We start from the raw sequence: 21,841 nt of genomic DNA, 5'->3' as shown, positions 1-21,841 counted from the left end.
ATCCATCCGTAGATATCACAAATCCCAAATAGATTAACTCTTCCTTATGAAACTGCATTTCTTGATGTTTATCAACAACTTCTCTTCTCTCAACCTCTGCAAAACTTGTCTCAAATCTACTCTAATTCTATAAATTCCAGAGATGATATTGATTTGGTGAACTCAATAAACCACACCTTGTTCCGCCTCACTTAAGACAACTTACACAAAGTGGATGCAATCTTCAAGAGATGTGCTTATGATCGGAAGTTTAAGCATACACAAAATGGAAAGCTCGGACTAACTTTACACAGTGAATGAAAATCATCCATTCACCAAAAGTATGAGCAAAGATACACCATAAACCAATACTTATCAGATCTTTAACTAATGTGTTGAAGAAATTGAAAACCTTGCTTAATCACTCAAACAATAGGGATTACAAAGCCTTAAGAGAAAGTACACATGTGACATATTATCTGAAAAATGACCATGCAACAATATTTCAAAAACCTCACACTCTCCAAATGAGAGGAGGCAACCTTATATAGTAGTCTAGAAATTATAAACAGCCGAGATCAAACAATAATCAAGGGCTCAGATTAAAAGTTCAAAACCCTAATTAGGGTTTCCCCAAACTCTAACAGTTAAAATGAATAGGAAGGAGACAAGTGGCGCAGCTACTATTCTCACTGAGGTGAGTGTCCAATTTCTTTTTCTATAGATTCAATGTATCTAGACACAAGAAGTCGCACCTCCTCCATGGTGACAATTGGCAAGTTGCTTGGAAGTCGACCACATCCACATCATCAGTACAAGTGGCGAGTATGCATTCCCAGTCAACTACCTGTGCAAGGAAATTCTCATAAATGAAAAAACTCGAAATTCTAGAGAAATCTCCTTTGAGAATTGTTCCTAAAACCTTAAAAAAGTTTAATTGGATTCTAGCTCTCAGATTTTTGGGGCGCGGATGTTTTTCTCGCACCACCTCTCGCTGCCAGATTTATGCTGCCACATGAAATACCTTATCTTGAATATCCTTAACAATTTTCTCGACTTCCAAACACTTGGATTCAAATTTCTTCAAGGTTTCAACCCTAGTTATCAAAGTAAAATACCAAGTGCTAAGGTCATATCTATTTCCTACTTGAATGACTTCATCTACTAACTCCTACTGAGAAAGCCCCCAGATGATCTTCAACTGTGGGAGAACCATATTCTGAATTTCTTCGACTTCTTCCTTATTCTCAGACAAATCTTGAATTCTGACCAACAAAGAAGAGGTGGACTCATATGCTGATACCAAATTTTCAACGTGTATCTCACACTCTAAGGCCTCAGAAGTCCATTCCTTGGCTTCTCTAAAGGTAACCTTCATATCATCATAGTCCCTCATGAATTCCTATGGAAGAGAAGTAGGAGGAGCAACTGGTATTTCCTAATTGAGTGGCTTCGTCAAGTGTATCACATACTTCTTCCACTGCTCGTTCTCTTCTCCCAATCTTTTCCTTTTCTCTACTTCTTTGTTCAGCCTTTCCTTCAATGTATTGCAAGTATCATCAAACTCCTGAACTTCTTGGAGTTTGGTACTCTTTCCAAAGTTCACAGTGGTGATCTCATAATCTTTTGGGGCAATATCATCCTAAGTTTTACCTTCTTTGGGTACAACTATCTGTAATGATCTGAATCCTGCACTATCTCTTTGAATTAAAGAGAACTTCTTATAGTTGGTTTGGGCGGTCTTATCTCAATTGGTTTATTCACCATAGCCAGGAATGTTGTTGTGTTCTCTTCTGAATGAGCTTCTTCAAGAGCCTTAGCCTTTATTCTTTCTCTCAAGCAATCTAGAATGGCTGATTGCTCCATGCCACTCTCATCAAATTTATCTTCAATTTCCTTGGCCGCAGTGACAATGCCATCAAGGAATTCTCTCGAAAGCTTAGGTTCTTCAACTTCTACAATCCTGGCAAAATTTGGCTCTTGAACAAGTTCTTCCATTATCTCTTCAACTGAAGGAGAAGGAACTCTTACCTCATTATCTCCCATATCAGTATTCATCTCTTGTTCATTAGTTGTAGTCCTGACTAGAGCAGCGGATGCAGCACTCAAGGTTGAATGACCTTCATCTGATTTATACCTTCTACTTGCATCTCCAACTATTTTCTTTCCTTTACCCCTCATAGAATTTTCAGTGGGTTCTTTCCTTTTCCTAGACCCAACACTTGACGAAACACCATGGTTTGAAGACATTGATTCATTGGTTCTGTTGTGCGTTGCACACGCTCCCTATCACCGATAGGGTCCCCTTTCCTTTTTTGGGCCTTCTCGCCTTCGTCCTATTGAGTTCCGAGCAGAGTGTCGCGCGTCCTTTGGAGCGAGTCCGTAATCAGTCCATGAGATGATGATGTTGTGATCGGAGGAACTTGTGAATCCGTGAGATCAATTGAGCCTTCGAGCATGAATTCCAAGAGATCGACTAAGCTTGTAAAAACGCCTAAGATAGGCGTAGGATGATTGAAACTGGTGAAGTCCGCCAAGTAAAGGATAAAGCGTCTAAAGGTTGCATGAGAACCCAAAGACATCGATTTTTGCACGAGGATATAGGAGAGATAAGAGGGTACAGAAGTGTAAATTTTCAAAACCTCCTCCGAATCCTGAAATTCGCACCAAGGAAGAATTACATGATGTTTTGAAAGTTTGCAAGATGGATGAAGAAGGCAATTTTCGTCAGCTGGAGGGTAAAAGGGCGAACGAAAACCTTGCAAGTGCCTCAAAGGGTCGAAATTGGCAAAATCAATAAAAAGGCCAAAATTTGCATTTTGGAGGGTAAAAAGGAGTTTGTAACAACCCTCAAAATGTCGAACTTAGTCAAAACCCCGAAGTTCGCACTTTTGAGTCAAAATGTAAAAGTTCAAAGTTTGCAAAAGCCACCAAATCACCGAAGATGGCAAAGTGCATGGAAAGACCGAAGTTTGCAAACCCCCTTGGAATGCCGAAATTGGCAAAGGCCCACCAAACTCCGAAATTCGCATCCTAAAGGGATAGTGAGAAAATTTAAAAGTTTTAAAACACCCTCAAATCTCCGAAATCTGCATTTCAAGTAGTAAGTGATGAGTTTAAAGTTTTCAAACTCCTCCTAAACCCCAAAAATCGCAATATACGGGGAAAAGCGCGATTCTTTTTTTTTAAGTTGGCAAAACCTCCGAAAATGCCGAAGTTCGCGATTTATAAAGGAAAAGTGCGAAGTTTTCAAAATGCCATTAAACCCTAAAGTTCACACTTTTGAGTCAAAATGTAAAAGTTAAATAGTTGGCAAAAGCCTCATAAGTGCCGAAATTCGCACTTTTGGGCGAAAATGCGAAAAGTTCAAAGTTTGCAAAATACCTCCAAAACCCGAAGTTAGGGTAAGTGAAAAGTTTTTTAAAGTTTGCAAACCCTCCCAAAATGCCGAAAAGCGCATTATAAGAGAGTTTTAAAAGTTAAAAGTTTGCAAAGTGCATGGAAACCCCGAAAATCGCGTTGTAGGAGAAGTGTTGAAAGCTTAAGTTCATACAAACTTGCAAAACTCTTCAAATTGCCGAAGTTCACCATCCAAGGTAATTCTGCGATTTTTGTTGGCAAGTATTGGATACCTTGAAGTCACATGCCCATCTTTGGCGCAGCAAGAGGAAGAGCCGCAGAGTTGGAAGTTCACAAACCCTTCCCCCATTCTCCAAAATTCACCCAAAACCGCATGAATGTTGTAGCGTAAAGTCTGAAAGCCCTTCGAAGCTCAAAATCGCGATTTCTTAACATTGCAAACTCCCTCATTCTGCGAAATTCGCCATAAAGGGGGTTAAGTGTTAAAATTTTAAAGCTTGCAAGCCTGTCTAAAGTCCCAAAGTTTGGCAATATCGCGGTATGGGAGGGTTTTCAAGAGATCATAAACCCAAGTTTTAATACCAAAGGTAAAATCGCCCAAGTTTAAAGTCGTAAAAGAGAAAACACCCAAGGTAACAAATTGCTAAATTAAAGTGTTTTAAGTTTGCACTTCTCTCCCCTAATTTTAGGCGCGAGAATCCAGAATAGGGAGTTAACCGTTAAAATTCAAATTGCAGACTCTTCCATTCAAAATAAGGAATTCATTCTTGCAAGGCAAGTTGTGCGAATTCACGCCATTCATTCTTGCCAGGTAAGTGTGCTTCACCTCTCTCAAAATCATTCAAAATATTTGCAAAATTGGATAGATGTGTGTGCAAAAAATTGATTAAACTGATTAAATCTGAAATCGCATCCTTTTTCCATTTATAAGACGTCAGGAGCAATTAAAATCAGAGTCTATTCCTAAGAATCAGCTAGAAAACGCATTTTCAGACTTAGGAAAATTTTAAAGCATCGTCCATTTTGAAAATTGATCCTAAAATGCCTAAGTATAAAGTCACAATCAAAAGCTTCATAACTATTCATGTTTAAATCAATTGAACCTTTTAGCTAAAGTGTCATGCTGTTCATTAAATTCGGTTTTCAAATTGATCCTTGTATGCTGGCATATCCTTTATCTAACTCGCTTCGCTCCCTTTATATCGCCTCGTAATCCGCATCCGGCTGTGCAGGATAAATGCCTAAATTGGTGGTAGAATCATCAAAGACACCTGCTGCAGCCGAGACATCACAAGCATCCAAGTCAGATATCCCTCACAGAGTCGAAAGGATGAAGTATCAGTATCAGAGAGGGGGACTGAGGGAACCAAAAGTTCAAAGTGTCTGGGAGAATGTCAGTGATACCGACCTGGGCCATATTGATATTCAAGATTTCAGAAACCGAGTCTTCTCCCCTAATGCCTATGGCACGCCTAGGCGGATGATGGAAAGCGGCATTGCCCAGGCGGCAGGATTTCCCCCAGCAATACAAAACTATGAGTTAGTAGTAGAGGCTGCCCGACATTACCAACCAGGCTCTAGATTGGTGCTCCTCGAGAACATGGTCCTCGCTAACTTCACTCCTAAAGCAATTGGAGACGCATTTGACATTCCCTTCCCTAACAACCCCATAGCAACAAGTGTGGATGAAGCGCAGGCAACATATGATGTAAACCCTACCAAATGCAGAACTCTGATAAATGAAGAATGGTACAAGGAGAGAAGACCTCCAAGCGTCAGGATCGAGAAAAAGACCCCTAGAAGTGACTTTCACAACAAGCATGGGGACATGGTCACATGGCTCAGCAAGATTATGGGACTTCCCCAATCTAATTACTTTGAGGAATGGATGTTCTACTTCACAGAACAGGTCTTCGCTGGGAAATCTAAGTTTGATTGGGCCCAGATTATAAGCGACAACATCCACACCCAACTGATCGAACTTGAGGCAAAGAAGTACTTCACTATGACATCCTATTTAGTCTACATGTTTGCCAAGAACCAGACACTGCCAGGTTTAATCATGAAGGGTGAAATCGGGAATTATCAGGACATAGCTCAAAAGAGAAAAGAACAGCCCTGCCTATGCGGTTGGTCAATATGAGCACATCAATGACGCCTTCACAATGCGCCTGGTCAGGCTGATGCAGGGAGGACTACACATAAGGCTCTCAGAGCAAGCTACTATTCTAGTACAGAGGTATGGGGCCTGGTTCATCCAGTTCCCAAGGTTCTCCTACATCCGGATAGCTAGCTTTGAAGGTGCTCCTTCCCGACTTCCGCGGTACCCAACCGAAAAGATAGTTCTCCTGGAAGTCGCAAGGCAGTCACGTCTGGCAAGCAGCTTACTCAAGGATAGGAAGCAGTCTAGATTCGCATTCCCTATGATCATAGGCAACCAGGATGACCATCTAAAGAACCCATCCCAAGCGGAGGAATCCTTTGCAGAGCTAGCCTCCTACGGCCTACAAGAGCATTTTTCAAGGAAGTGTTTTGATCACGACAATCTGGCAAAGAGGGCCTATGGCAGGCGATACAGAGCAAAAGAATCAGTTGAAGATTATTGGAAGAACTGCTCTGATGACTATGAGGTCCGAAGGCGCGAATATTCAAGGCTGAATGTGTAGCAAATGCGACTCTATGAATATCATCCGGTCCTAGATCAACTAACAGATTCAGGAAATTGCTTGCAAGTCCAAGAATTTGAGGCGATAAGACATCTTTTGCCAGGCATCGATTGGTCGCAAGATCCAATCACTGATTTTGAGGCAGTTATGACAGCCCCGGGAAGATATACTGACCAGTGGTTGCACCAGCAAATTGAGCGATTGATACATGAGGGAGTCCAGTTCACCTACCACTTGATGGGTAACCTTGATTCTCAGTCCTCCGAAGAAGAGGGAACTTCTAGTGCACCTAAGGAAGAGATCGAAAAGCCTGAGAAAAGGAAGAAGGTTAAGGCCAACAAAGGAACTCGGACATCCAAAAGAACAAGAAGGGAAAAGATCCCTATTAGGAGACCAGAGGTCACTTCATCGTCAAAGGACCCTAGTTTGTCTGATGATGTAGTCGAACTAGATTATATACCTGCTCCGCCTTCCCAGAGTGATATTGATGCATTTGGGGCTGATGATCCTCCTGCACCCAACATGCTGGATGTCGAGCTAAGAGCCATTGAATCAGCCGAACCTGATAACCAAGTTGAGGAAGGAGAGATTCCATCAACTCAGGGGATTGAATTACATGAACCCACCCAGTAGAGCCGCCATGAATTGCTGCTCCATAATACTACCAAGGATGACTCCACTGTTGAAGGAGAGCAAAGGGCAAATGAAACCCGCGAGCCTAAAAAGACTGAAGAACAACCATCACACGAAAATACTAGGCAGTTGTTCAGTGAAGTGGGAGAGAATTCGACTGCGAGCAAGGAACTTGACACTTCCTCTACTTCTCCTGTAACGGAACAGTTGCAATTATGCGATGAGCCGGCTGAAAACATCAAAGAACAGAGTGCCAATTTAATGATAGCATCAGCCCAAACTGTACCTCAAGAATGGTTAATTGCTCGAGCTCAGCGCAAGGCCGCCACCAAGCCACCCATCGATTTGGAGGACATCTTCTCACACATAGACCAAGCCAAGGCCAAGGGGAAGAAAAAGCCCAAGGCATATTCCAGAATAACCAAAGATGAGCAAAGGAACCGTACCCTTCACCCAGCCTGTAGACAAGCCAACAGATCAGATTACACTAGCTGATTATAGCATCACGACTGTCCCCATCGAACGAGTCACTAAGGAGCAGGAAAAGGAGGAATTCAAGGATTCAGTACAGAACATGCTCAGGTAACTTGAAGAAATAACAGCTGAAAAGAACATGTATCGAGCTCGTGCTGAACATGTCGAGGGGTACATTGATCAACTCCTGAGACCATTGCATAATGCTTCTGAATCCCACATTGCCTCGGCAGCATTGGCACAGAGGACCACGACAGAGTTTGAAAGAGTACGGGATACTACAAAGGCCGTCAAGGAATGGATGCGAGGCATTAAAGAAAGAGGGGAGCAAATCTTCAAGGATCTGCGCGAAATGGCCCTCCATAGGGAAGCCATTATTATCAAAATGTGTAAGCTGAAGAAAGAACTCTATAACACTCATGAGGCGATGGCCAAGACATTGCCCCTCATTAGGGCTCTATTTTGGACCTGCTCTCAGATCCCTGCTGCTGATGCTATCCTAAATCCTTATAGTGTCAATACCTTCAAAGACTGGTATTGGACCCTCAATATGAAGGACGACATGAGGGATAATATCAATAAAATGCATGATAAGTGCGATGACACTTTATCAAATGTGAAGGATCTTGGTGAAAGGATCCTCAAATCCATGGTTCCCGGTTGGAAAAATAGTATGGAAGATAGTGAGGTGCAACCGTAGTGGGAGGACCGACTCAATCCCAGGGTCGCTTATTCCATAGAGGATCTGGATTTTTCTTATGGGCTTCAAGCAGACATATCATGTTTTGAAAATCACAAGTCATACTGGAGAGAGGAGCTGGAGAATTTGGATAGCCTCCTACAGGGTATCCATTACAAAATGTTCAATCCACCTATGCCGCCGACGACCGAATTATTCAAGTTATGTTTGAGATTTCAAGACTACATTCGGGTGGAGCGTGCAACTGATCGAGATATCTGGGGAGAGTATCTGCACGACGAGGTCGAGTTCATCACCGAGGAATCTAGAGCTGGAAAAGAGAAAGTGCTTTTTTCTTTTAAATTTTCAAAAGGTGCACTTTTTGGCCAAAGGGTCATATTTGACTTCCAAAGTCAACTATAAGCTTAAAACTTTGTGTATTTGCACTTTTTGAATTATTTTGGATGGTTTTTGTTTTAATTACCTTTTTAGGTAGTTATTGCTCCCTTTGGGGGTAGTTGCTGATATTTACCCTCCATTTATGGGTATGGGTACCTTTTGTAAGGATGAATCTAGGCCACTTGTTCAAGTTTAAATCTTGGCCATTCATCTATTTTTGAAGCCTATTTAAAGGGGACTGTTTTTCCCTCATTTTGTAAGAAGTTCATGGATTGTTGCCGAAGCTATGGCGAAATTTACAAGATTTAATGCAAAGTTAAGACTGTTTCAAATTTCATTGTGAGTGCATGGTCTCCTTCTTCACTAATTTGAATTATTCAATTATGTTTCTTTCATTTCCATAGCATTTTCTAGATAAACATCTAATAGAATCCTCGTTGTTCATACCATTAGGGACTGACTGGTTATCACTCCTTCTGCATGGTTAATCTGAACCCTTTCACATGCTTAGTTCGGTTATTGAATACTCATTGAATGAATGTTAAAGTTCTGAAGTTGTGTTTAATAGCATGAAAACTCTATTTTCCTTGAAAATCGCACTAGATTCATACAAATATTGTGCTTAAATAGCTGATAATGTTTAATCTAGTTATTTGGAGGTGTCTGTCTGTTTTTCTTAATATGCTATCTTAGTTAAATAATTTAGATTTGCTGTACCTCTATTTCCCTATCCCTCTTTTTTCCTTTTTTTACCAAGAAGAATCCGCAGTCCTGCTGAAATAGTATCATGCAACTAAAACCAATCGATAACGAGACTGTTAAAGTTTTAGGGAACTCATCCAGCAATTATCCATATCACCGTAAGTCCCCTTTGTGTTTCCAGCAAAACACATCAAACCACTGAGCAATCCCGACGTCAAGACCTGACAATCGAAACCTTGAGGTCGTCCCCATTGATCAAAGAAACAGCATTAGGGATTTCCTTATCTCAAGAGAGGATAGGATACTCAACGAGTACATTCTATTCTGCGTTGGCTGGATGAAGTCGCAAGTTCAGCGATTTTAGACACGTCAACAGATTCCCATGAGATCATACGTGAGATCGACACCTTTTGATCTAAGACCCTTTGTCTTCTCCATTTCCCACCATTTCGAATACTCAATCACTGGTCTCATGAGGTCGCTCAAATTAGACCTCTCAAAATCTGACCAATCAACCAAGGCAAGGGGCTCATTTCTAAATTTATTAAAGTGAGGCTGCTCAAACTCAGGATCATCCTCAAGCTGATCTGCTACTTGAAATACTTCTGATACTCTAATCAAATTCAAGGGAAGTCCGGACCACAATCTCCTTTTGATTTCAAAGCTATCAGCTGCATTAGCCCAATAGTCTTCAAGATCAAGTCTATGCTCGAACATCTCCCCATCAACCTTTTTCATCCAGTGAAAAGGGTCAAAATGCCTTTTGGCCTTATACTGAAAGAATGGGTACCAAGAAAGCTCCTTTTCAACACTAGTGGCAGCTTGTGCTGATGAACATGTCTCCAATCCATTTCCAACATGAAGGGGGAAAGACACTCTTGTCTTTTGCTTCCCTCTCTAAACAATCATAAAACTTTCAAGCTGAGCAACACTACTCTATTGGTGGGATACATGTGTAACTTGTAAGGAGGTCCGAAGAATCCTTGAATTCTCAAATAAGTAAATCTAGGGTATTGGATGTACCAATGCCCGAATCTGCTGACCAAATCTTTAGACTCCTGAGAGAGCCTCTGATGAAGACCACCTTAGAGCATCCTGGTAATGTGCATCAAGAATGCATCGTTGACTCTCTTAAAGTGAAATTTTTCCTCCAAGTGCAGTTGTGGGTAGCAATCATAAAGAGCAAACTGATTCTCCTTAAACCCCACTTCTCCTCTGTAGGTGAGTCCTCTATATCTGTAAGTTCGAGCAAGAGAGTACACCAAATAAGAACTCATATAAAATGTCTTGTTCTCTTCCAAGTCCTTCAGTTGGTCATCAAGATTATTGCTTATAATCTTTGTCCAATCAATCATCTTCACTCCGGTAGTCATTTCATTGATGAAGTAGTACATCCAAGGCTCAAATGGTGCGCCTTGTGGACTACCCATGACTCTGCTCAACAAAACCATCAACCATCAAGTCTCCAATATCCTCCTTGAAGTAGGCTCTCACAAGATCCTCGGGTAACTTAGAAGCACCCTTCCTTGGCTTATCCAACCACGAATGGTTCATATTGGCCTCATATTCTTCAACATTATCTTGGTACAGCTGTGTTGCTTCCTCCTTGGTCATGTAAATAGGATTATGATATTCAAGGATGCGGAAAGCTTCCCTGATAGCAACCTCACTAATGTTTGCCAAGACTCTCCCATCAGGTGCTATGATCTCTTAGTTTATAGGATTGTAGTGTTTAAAGCATTCCACCACCAACTCAATACACTACATCGGAAGGAAACCAGCAGCTTGTACGATTCCATTTCTCATCATCTTTCTGGCAATTGTTGTAGGCATCAGGTTGTCCAGACCATACATTCGCTTCTTGAATTCCCTCAAGTTGATATGTCCCAAGTTAGTGTCTCCAGCCAGCTTCCACTTGGACTTCATCTAACATTCCAGAGGGGAATCTTTATCCACTTGAAACTTCATCCTGGCTACGAGATATTCCAAAATCTGCAAAACAATCAAACCACCTTAAGTTAAAATCTATACTTTTAAGCGTAGTTTGAGAGTTTGGTGGCTAAGTAATCTGTGGTTTTCACTTTCTTTTCAACACTTCAAACACCTTCAAAGGTTGAAAACTCAGGCTTATACTAAAAACACCTTCAATCTGCAAAAAGCACTTCAAAATAAGCTTCAACCTACGAAAGAACTCTCAAACTTGCTCTGAATATGCTCAGAACTTCGAACTTCATATGTGAGAATGAAGTATTTGTAATGAAGTTCGAATCTGTAATTAGAAACATAATATCTTCTCCAAAAATTTGTTTCTAATCTCATTTCAGTCTTTGTGTATCCCTAAAGAATGTTTGTATTTTCATGTTTAGATGCTTGGTCATCATTCCTAAGTTCGAAATCTTATCTTGCAACTTCAAATGCAACTTTCTATTTTCATTTTCAGTCCCAAACTCGAATTTATCAGCGACATCTTATGTTCCAAAAACTTTCTATTTTGTCTTAAGTTCGAACTTCATGAAGATTGTGATGACATCATTGAAGAATATTCTCTTTTTTTGTTTCAAACCTTGGCAAGCATCTTTGACTTTACTCTTACCTGGGCGGACTTCAATGACGTCGTTTCTAAATTAACCAAAGGCAGGGCGGACTTCCATGAAGCTGTTTACCATCATATGCTGATGTAGGGCGGACTTTCTCCAAGTTAGGGAACCAATGTTCATGATGCAGGGCGGACTTTCTGATTTGATGCCGCTTCAATGCCTTTGCCAAAACTTCTTACCTGAGGGCAGACTTGGATGAACTCATTCCCTTATACATGGGTGGATTTCATTAAATTTGGTGACCTTTTCATTGCAGCATGAGGGCGGACTTTGAAGCACTTGAGAACATTCTTTTGCAAGGCAAGGCGGACTTCAAGAAGAATATACACCACACAAAATGTCTAGGGTGGACTTTGAGAAGGTTAACACTTCATTGCAAGGCGGACCTTGAAGAACTTGGGATCCTTTCCATGTGACTTAGGGCGGACTTGGTGGAGGATGAGAACCATTGCACTTGCAGCATGGGGCGGACTTCAATGAATTCATGACACCACTTCATGTCACCTTCCTCTCCTTAGGGCGGACTTTGATGAATTCAAGACACAACTTCATGTTGTTAGGCAGACTTTATGAGCTTCAGGAACCAAGACAAGGGCAGACTTCATGGATTTCAGGAACCATGGAATCAAAACCCAAAATCTTAATAACTTGTGCAATTCTTGTCAGATCATCTTGAAATTTGAAATTTGTACATCTTTCATCCATTAAATTCCTCAGCATCCCTAAAATCTAGGAAATTGTCTTTTTGGGTCAAAACTTGGATTTTGGAGTAATTTGACGATAGTTTTCAGTGCATCTCAGTGTCGGTAGTGCAAACCCTAGATCCCCTTTCTGAAGATAGAAAAAGCAAGCATCCCTAAAAATAAGGAAAAAAATTATAAAAATAGCCATTTCGGGGATCATGCTTAAAGTGTCAAAAATGAAACTTCCTAAAATATAGGAAAAAGCAAAAAAGAAAACTTTCCAAAAATAGAAAGTTGTCCAAATCCACTCAAATCAATTGCAATCTTCGTCCTTCGGTCTTTCTAGGCACTTTGACGGTGTGTAGACTCTGTTCTGACCATGGCTTGCACAAACTAACTCACAACTTCAAAACTCAAACCATTCAAAACTGACAAACTTGGCAATACTGGTGCAGGAAGGTCACAAGGCTCTAACAAAACCCTAGAAAGCAGGAAAAAGGGAGGGTCCCCATTCTCAATGGGTGATGTGTGAAAAGGTCACAACACTTTCCATAACCCTCATTCCAGTAACCATCAGGTTCTCTTCTCCGGTAAAAATTTATGTCATCCCTCCAATATAAACTACCATCTCTACTAGCTTCCTTGTCTTTGTTCTGATCCACACAGGGTCCTCTTCCTCCAGTATAGGTCCTTCCTCCTTGAAATCTTCCTCCCTAAAATCTTCATCCTCTACCTCTTCGCTTCTGCTCATGTCTTTTGTTCAGCTTCTCTTCCGCCTTCAGGGCATATTGGTAAGCTTACTCAACACTCTGCAACTTGATTAGACTGATTTCATCCTATATAGACATCTGCAACCCATTCAAGTATCTAGCAACTTGTTCAATCTCATCATCAGTATGTCTAAATCTGATATTCAACTTGTAGAATGCTTCAATATATTCCTTCACACTAGATTCCTTCTGCTTCAGGTCCTGCAACTTCCGGAACAAATTCACTTGGTAATCAAAATGCATGAACTTTGATTTCAACATGTTAACCATCCACTCCCAAGATTTAATCTTCTCTTTACCTCTTCTCTGTCTATCTACCTGCAAATGTTCCCACCAAGGAGACGCATGTCCTTTCAACTTAGTGCAAGCATATCTTACTTTCTTGTCTTCAGCTGCACTCTCAAAATCAAAATACTTTTCCATCTCAGTGATCCAATCAGGCAATTCATCCGAATCTAACTTGCCATCATAATCCGGTGGGTTGAAATGTGGTCTAGTATTCACTCTTGTCAAGGCTCTTATGAACCTCTCTTCTTTCGGATCGTTCGTCAGTGGATTTGCTCCTTCTTCTCCCACCACCTCTTCTTCTTCTTCATCACTCACATCTTCAACATGTCGACCTCTTCTCTGGGCCATTTGAACAGCTTCCAATCGGGCTGCAATTCCTCTCAACATTTCCATCACAACAGGGTCTGCATTTCCACGCGCTCCACTACCTCTAACATTTCCTCTTCGAGCCATCTTTACGCAAGTCCTTTGCAACTACAAGCCGGATCCTCAATCTGCCACCCCACAACAAAATTCCTACAGGACTCTGCAATATCCGAAACAAAAACTCACTCTGATACCACTTGGTGTAGTCACGACAGGAGATTCCTCAAATAGAACAATCTAGACCATGCAGCAAGAGCAACACAATGTGATGGAGGCAATGCAGAATCGGACTTTTATTATTTCAAGGGATTCAAATACAAATTGGTTGGCAACAGGCGGGCTTACAAATTTCGCACACAGGCCTGATTACAAACATGCTCAAAATACAATATCCAAGCTCAAGCAAGAATGCGAGCCAACTCCGGACCTCCTAATCTTCTAATTAATCTTCTCGGTTTTTTTCCCTTTTCCTAAATACTCAATTATATTGATTTATATGATATCCATAGCTCTAGGATGATCCACATCGGCCCAAGATGAAAAGAATTGCTGATGAAGGTGTAACGTGTAGAACAAATAGGTCAGCCTCCGTCAAAAGAATTCCTCCGGAAAATACATAGCATGAGGTGCGGACCCAAAGGAAGGTTGGCTGCAAGCTAAGGAACGTTGGAGGCAACGAAACGAAGCTCTGCAAGCTACGGAAATCATCTGCAAGATTCTCCATTAGCAAATAGGTCCAAGCGGTTTGGATGCTCTGAGCTAGAAAACTATCTCAGATTCCAGAAGTGATAACTTGTCAGAAAAAAGATCCAAACGTCCCGCGGACTTGGGATAAGGTAAATGAACATGTCCACAAACAAAATCCAACTCCACAAGATCCGGTGAACAGATCTGGTAAAATGTTGAAACTGCAAAGCTGAACTGAACAAAAAACAAACTGGAATGTAAATGTTTTTTTTGGGTGATGCAAGATTGTCAAGAACCAGGGATGCTCTTGCATCAATAACAATGGTCACAATCATTCTCACAAATTGGAATAACATGAGAAAACCCAAAACTTTCATCCTCTTTGTCAGCAAGGGCGTCAGTATGAGAAAACCTAAAACCCAAAACTTTTGTCGTCTTTCTTTCAAATATTCATATTGGTAACTAAATTCAAAACTTTATCAAGGAAACATATATGGGCATGCAAAAAAAATTTACAGCCTTTTTATGCCTCCATATGGCATATTAAGGACTTTCCAAATTCTATGCAGATTGTATCTAGTCAAATCATTATCCATAATGTCCCCAAATTGGGATAGACCTATTTTTGCCCAGGATTAACAATTCCAACATTATAATTCATTTTACCAATAGCATTCTAAACTTAACTCATTTAAAAGTTATTGAGATTGAGAGTTAATGAATAATTAACATCATATGAAATGATAAATAAGTTTGCTACTAGAACCTAAACCCTAGCTTATTTTCCATAACCAACCATAGTAGAGTTTGGAGAGGAAAACCAAAAAAGGGTGCCCGAAGACTATTTAACCCAATTAAGCCCAAGAGTGCAAAGCATCCAACCAAGACAACTCGCCCCTTGTCCCACAAATGGTAAGAACATCCAACCCCTATTGAATATGAGGGAACTGGTCTACTACCTCCCCCTAACATATTTCCTTCCATTCCATGTATGATTGCTTTTGGGGACAAGGAATAGATAAATTTATTAATTAAAGAAACATAATAGGTTGACAAAGCTTATTAATATCTTGGTCAAAGATATATTAAACAGTATAGATGTATAACAACATTTATCCATTTTGCATAACAAATACATGTTAATTCACAAGTCTGTTGTTTTCCTAAATGTCGATATCTTATATCCATTTTGATCTGATCCCTCGATGATTCATTGATCAAATGAATGAATTCCTTTGATTTGATGATTTGAGGTATTGGTGAGTGATGATTAACTGATTGTAGATTTAATAGATTGATGCTTGATTGCTGAATTGTTTGCTTCCTTGATCCCAAGATGGAGTGATGATTGATGTGGATTCGATGATTGCTTGCTTGATCTTGTTGATTGATTGTTTTCTTGATTTCTCGAGAGATTGGTGATTGATGGATGAAATAAGGATTTATTTTGGTGGCTTCATGAGTGATGATTCATAAATGATCCTTCAACACTTGGAATGAATTCTCCTTTATGCTTTCTTGGTAAAATGGCCACCACCTTTCACAAGATTTGAGTCACCATTTTTCATTGTGGCCTTTGAGAATAATAAATTATTCTTCAAATTGATCTCCCTTGGATGTCCTCCTCAAATGAAACCTTCTCCTTTTTATATCTTCCAATGTGGGGGAGAATCACACCTCTTCACCATGTCTGCCCTTTGCAATGGTCACAACCTTTCATAATTACCACGCTTCAAAAGAGTCACAACCCTTCATCACTTCTGCCCTTTGAAAGAGTCACAACCTTTCATTATTTCCATCCTTCGAAAGAGTCACAACCCTTCATCAATTCTGCCCTTTGAAAGAGTCACAACCTTAATTTTCTTCTCCTCCCTTTCTTATTTAATTAATACTTAATTCCTATATTCCCTTATTTCTTTCTTCCTCTATTCCATATCCTTTTATACTTTCATTTTTTATGAGGAGACACATCTCTTTGGATTGGAAAGAGACATCCATTTAAAGGGTCATGTCTCCTCATTGCTGTCTTATTATTCAAATCAGATCTGCACTTCTGATTATAGATTAAAAATGCGCTTTCAAATGAAGTTCTCTTCTCCCTTTAATGCCTCATGTTTGAGGGAGACACAACTTTTCATTTCATGCCTTTTGACTCAATTTTAATTATTTTAATTTTATTCTTTTATACTTTGATTTTATTTTTATTTTTATTCTTTTATATTTTAATTTTATTATTAAATCCTATTTCAATGTGGGGACATTACATTGTCTTCTTTTGGCAATCTAAAAAATGAAATATTGAGATAATCATTTTGCTCTCCTAGCATCTATGATTGTTATCCTCCTAAAGTTCTTCAATAATGAGATCCATTTCAAAATTAATATAAGGGCTTTTAGAATGAATCCTATTTCAATTCTTCTATGTTCCTTGTCTAACAACTGTGTCCATTCTCCAATTGATCATGTGTGGCTTTCTACAGGTTTCTTCCAATTTCACAAACTTCTAAAACTTCAATAATACTAACGAATTAAGTAAACCTTGGCTCATATAAAATTTAACCTTCTTTGAAAAAAATTTCTCCCGGGACTTTTTAATATCTTCCTATTCTTTGGTGGGACTATTCAACCTTATCTACAAGCTTCTGATCTTGCATTCTTATACAACTAATGCCATTCGGGATATACAAGAACAAAACAATGAAAGAAATATAAATACATATTATTGCTAGAATCAGATGACTTCATTCCCAAGTCTTTAGTTCTTACTTTTAGTATTTACAGATCAAATTAGATATATAATTAACTATCAACTAAATTAAATCACACGGGAGACCATTACTATTAATTATGACCCCTACCACTCTATGTACTTGAATGTAAAGGGACATGGTATTGGTCGACTACCTTCCTTACACTTCAATATATTTTGGCTTTGCTGAAACTATTACAAGGCATTGATAAGTTGCTGTAATGCCATTTTAAGCTCTCTTTGGTATGGGTTTACAGTGTGTGAACAGTTTTGTCAATATAATTTTCAGTTGAGAGATTTCCATGACTTGATGAAAGATTTTTTTATGGTAGCTATAGCCCTTAAATAGAGCATTATTGTACCTTTTTACTCAAACATTGAATAAAAAATAACATAATTCCCATTCGCATTCTACAAGCTCTTCTACAATTTTAGGACTTACATAAACAGCTCTTTTTGCCTAATGTATGGTTTTATTAATTCTGTTTACCGTAAACAGATATGATAATAGCTTCTTGACACATTTTTGGTTATGCATGTAGTGATCTCTGCACTTGACTTTGCTCTATTTAAAAGAATATTGAAACATGTTCCATATCAATGTGTCACAAAAACCCACAAGTGACAAGACATGTCAAAGGAAAATGTCATGAAAATGTGCAGTATGAGCCAGAGACATACCACATTCTTTACTTGGTGATACCAACCACTTGGAACAAAGATGATTTCATTTCTTTCTTGGACACACTCAAGCCAAGATGTCTGCACAAGTGTTAATCAAACCAAACTTATTGGACAAATAGAGAAGAAAGAGAAAAAAAGATGGTGCATAAATGGGGTCAATATTTATGCTTAAAAATGTTCTTAGGAACAGAAAATAACCTCAAAAAATCCAGGAAATTGCTTTGCACAAACATCCCCATAAATATCATAGACTGTGTGCTTCATGTACCTACAAGATAGAAAATTTGCATCAAAACTGGATCCGTTCATGTACCTACAAGATAGAGTGTTCATTACGCACCTTCTCAATAATTTCTCATTGAGATTTGAATCTAATTACCAATTTATGATAGCTTCACTGATATACAAGCAAAACTGAACACAACTCAAACAACTGCTCTATATTTACCAATTAATGCATTTTAGCTTTGAATGGAAAATAGTTGAATACAGTACAACATATTTGAATCAATACCAGTCATCTTGTTTAGTTTAATTAGTTTCTATTTCTCGTCTTAGTTAACAATTGTTTCATTTAGAAACATCGTCTTGTACTTCTCTATTTAAAGAGACTTCGTCTTTGTTAGAGCATATTTAGGTATTAGTTGCTTTTTTGCTTAAGTTCACTGAGGAGTGCTTATTTTAGTTGTGCTAGTTGTGTACCTAGTTATGCATCTAGTTTAGCTAGAATAGAGTCTCCTGATGTATAATGAATGCCAAAGTGTAATGTGCCTTGTATGTACCTCAAGATACGTTTGGCAGCCTTCCACTGACTCAGATTGGGCTGGTGATGTTAATGATCGGAAGTGTACTTCTGGCTTTGTTTTTTGTCTTGGTTTCAGCCCCATTGCATGGTCTTGCAAAAAGCAATCTGCTATTGCATTATCATCTACTGAGGTTGAGTTCATGCAGTAGCTCTTGCGAGCCAGGAGGTTTTATGGCTTCGTTAATTGTTGACAGAGTTTGATTTTCCTCCTGATGGTTCCAATATCCTTTGGTATGACAATCAGAGTGCCATTCACATTTCATGCAACCTAGTGGAGCATTAGCGGACTAAGCACATTGAAATCCACATGCACTTCTTTCGACAGATGATTCAGGATGGTCTTCTCAGCTTGGATTACATACCTACAGAGGAGCAGGTTGCAGACATCTTCACTAAACTTTTGGCATTCCCATGTTATCTTCAATTGCAATCAATGCTTGGGGTGAAGGAAGATGTCCTTCGAGGGTCTATCTAAGGCCTTCCTTTTTTAGCAGTTCATGTTTCTTTTTCATGCATTGCATCACTCGCTTTTGGAGAGGGATTTTTTCCCACGTGGTTTTTCTCCTTTTCTCCACTTAGAAAAGACTTCATTGGTTTGTACATGGGTACCTAATCAGGCCTTTTGTTGTTGAGACCCATTTCTACATTCATACATTTAGAGTTTTTATACTCACCCCAAGTTTCACATAAGGGGGGGTGTTAGAGCATATTTAGCTATTAGTTGTTTTTTTACAACTAGTTAAGCATTTTTGCTTTTTTACTTAAGTTCACTTAGGAGTGCTTATTTTAGTTGTGCTAGTTGTGCACCTAGTTATGCATCTAGTTTAGCTAGAGTTGAGCTTTATTTAGCTCCTCATGCTTGCACTTTAGTTCTCCTAAATTTAGCTCTGTGTTTTCTTTATAAGCACCTCATTGTATAATTGTAATTCAGTCAGTTAATTAGATAATCAATATGATTTATCTTTATGGATCAATCGTCTTTTGTCCTCCATAGCTATTTGCTTCTCTCTTGTTTTGTGATAGGTGTTTGTTTGCAGGTGATCTTCAGGAGTTGTGGGGTTGAGTGGTTGAACAATCAACTCTAACAGTCTCCATTGTTTTACATACATCAATTTACCATAACATAGTATCAAAGCGGGTCGATGGGCTTTTTTAGAGTTTGGCAAATTTTTTAATAAAAAATCGAGCCTCTACCTGGAAATAATTTGCAGAAATTTTTGTTAGGTCTTTTTTTGGGAAAAAAATTGAGGGTTTTTTTTGTCGTGGCTCGTTTTTCTGGCACGAAGGGTTTCTATTTCAATTTGAGCAGCAATGCAATTGTGGTTCTTCTAAAAATTAAAGGTTATTTCTATGTTTTTATCAGATGCGACGGAATTTTGGGTTCTTTTGTCATGCCGGACTTTTTCCGGGTTTCATCGCGATTTTCTTTTGGCAGGGTTTGTTTGGATTTGCCCGCGTTTGTTTGTGTTCGTATTCAGAATCGCGTTTTTTTCGACATGATTTTCCTGTGTTTGGTTTTCTTCCGTTGCACCACGATCTGGTTTCCACGCAATGAGGTGGTCTCTACGTCTCTATCGTGGCCCATGAAGATCTGTTTGGGGCGCAAGTCTATGACATTTTTCGAAGGGTTTGCGGCGACTTTGTTCGCGTTGGGCTTTGTCTTCTGCAACCTATGTGACCTAATATGCGTCGATATTTTCTCAGCCTGTGTTCTTTTGTTGTCTCAATTGTTTTTTTTATGTGCTTCTAATTTTTTTCGGCAAAGTTTTTAATTCACGCACAAATGGCTGTTGTGATTTTTTCTTTTGGCGACTTTGACTTTCGTTATGTGATAGCAGCTTCTAATTTAGCTCACAATTTGGGCTTTAAAACAAATCGTAGTGTTTTATTTTGCATGCGATTTGGGGTTTGGTTACCACAAAGTTTGGAGTTTCTTATTTGGTTTTTTTCGATTGAAAAAAACGACATCATGGACGGGTTTTTAATTTTTCCCTAAAAAATTATTTGGCGGTTTTTGAATTTTTCTGTCCTTAAAAAAAATTATTCTGTAAGGATTTATAATTTTTTCCTTAATAAAATTATGTCTAGGTTTTCTAATTTTTCTCCATAAAAAATTACTGGCGGGTTTTATAATTTTTCTCCTTAAAAATTCTGGAAGCATTTTTACCGTTTTTTCCTCAAAAACGAAGTTTTGTATGCTGATCCATGTCTCAAATTTTGTGCCAGCTACTCAATGATGTTTCAGTGTCTAGTTTTGATTGATTTTTCACCTCAAAAATCGTGTGCGATTTTCTCTCGAAAATCGTAATTTTTCTTGTAAAGAGTCTTTTGGTCGATTTTTTCCACAAAAATCCTGGTTTCTTGCAGCTGTTCTAGATCGCACCTAGAGTTGCTAGGGCAACAATCTGCACAAGGGTATGTTCATTCGAGTTTGGTGATTTTCTCCTGAAAATCTTGGCTACAAGGAGGGACAGTTTTGGACAACTCTCAATTTGCTTTGGTTTTCTTGATCATTTCCAGAAGTTTTGTAAAATTAAGGAGGGTCTCAGTAGCAGGCTCATTTTGCAAAGCATTCTCAAGAGAAGGGGGCAGCTTTCTCTATGCATTTGTGACCAGAAGGAGGCAGCCTTCTATGCATTTGTGACCAAAAGACCTACAAATTATGTCTTCTATAGGTTTGTTAGGACGATGACTATTAAGAGAGGGTTTTAAAATAATGTAATGTTCTATAATGGTCATCTTGTTTAGTTTAGTTAGTTTCTATTGTTAGTCTTGAATTAACAATTGTTTCATTTAGAAACATCATCTTGTACTTTTCTATTTAAGGAGACTTCACCTCCATTGTTTAATATACATCGATTTACCATAACAAAACATAATGTTTATTTAAACTTATTTTCAGTAAACTGTAAGCAAGGACAAGTTTGGAAATGAACAAAAAAGCAAAAGAAGAATTCAAACAATGTTAAAAGAAAAGGTTATAATTGATGTCTAAAAATAACCAAGGCCAGTCACAGGGACTGCAAAGTACTAATTCAGATAATCACACAGAAGAAAAAAGCACGTCCTAAAAGACATAAGATTACGGTAATACATAGAAACTCTGAAATAGAGTGCTCCTAAAGCACAACTTAAGGGTTGTTGATGTGTTTTTATGCACTATGCAACATAGAATAAAATAACCAAGTATTTGATCCTCTATTGAACAAGATCTTCTCAAGTGCTAAACTATGTGATCAAATGGGATGACTCCAAGGTTCTAAATGTCAGGTCTTGACGTGCTCTTGGATAGACTCAGTGTGTATGATGTGATATTGCTA

General features: G+C 38.9%; 1 protein-coding gene across 2 annotated transcripts in view; it reads right to left on the bottom strand.

The window, feature by feature from the left end:
• Nucleotides 1-21,841, bottom strand: part of LOC131065555 (arginine-specific demethylase JMJ20) — a 169,449-nt gene that overhangs the window by 10,697 nt on the left and 136,911 nt on the right. The window contains exons 5-6 of one of the 2 annotated variants that reach the window (XM_058000101.2): nucleotides 17,915-18,029; nucleotides 17,714-17,794 (exon numbers count right to left, since the gene is read on the bottom strand). In XM_058000101.2, coding sequence (XP_057856084.1) covers nucleotides 17,714-17,794; nucleotides 17,915-18,029 — 196 coding nt within the window. The remainder of the gene's footprint in view (nucleotides 1-17,713; nucleotides 17,795-17,914; nucleotides 18,030-21,841) is intronic. The other variant, XM_058000103.2, reaches the window with a different exon arrangement.

The sequence above is a fragment of the Cryptomeria japonica genome, chromosome 4 (assembly GCF_030272615.1).
Source record: "Cryptomeria japonica chromosome 4, Sugi_1.0, whole genome shotgun sequence".
Classification (NCBI taxonomy): Eukaryota; Viridiplantae; Streptophyta; class Pinopsida; order Cupressales; family Cupressaceae; genus Cryptomeria; species Cryptomeria japonica.
The sequence above is the reverse complement of the archived record's forward strand: the minus strand, read 5'-3'. Positions and strand labels throughout refer to the sequence as shown.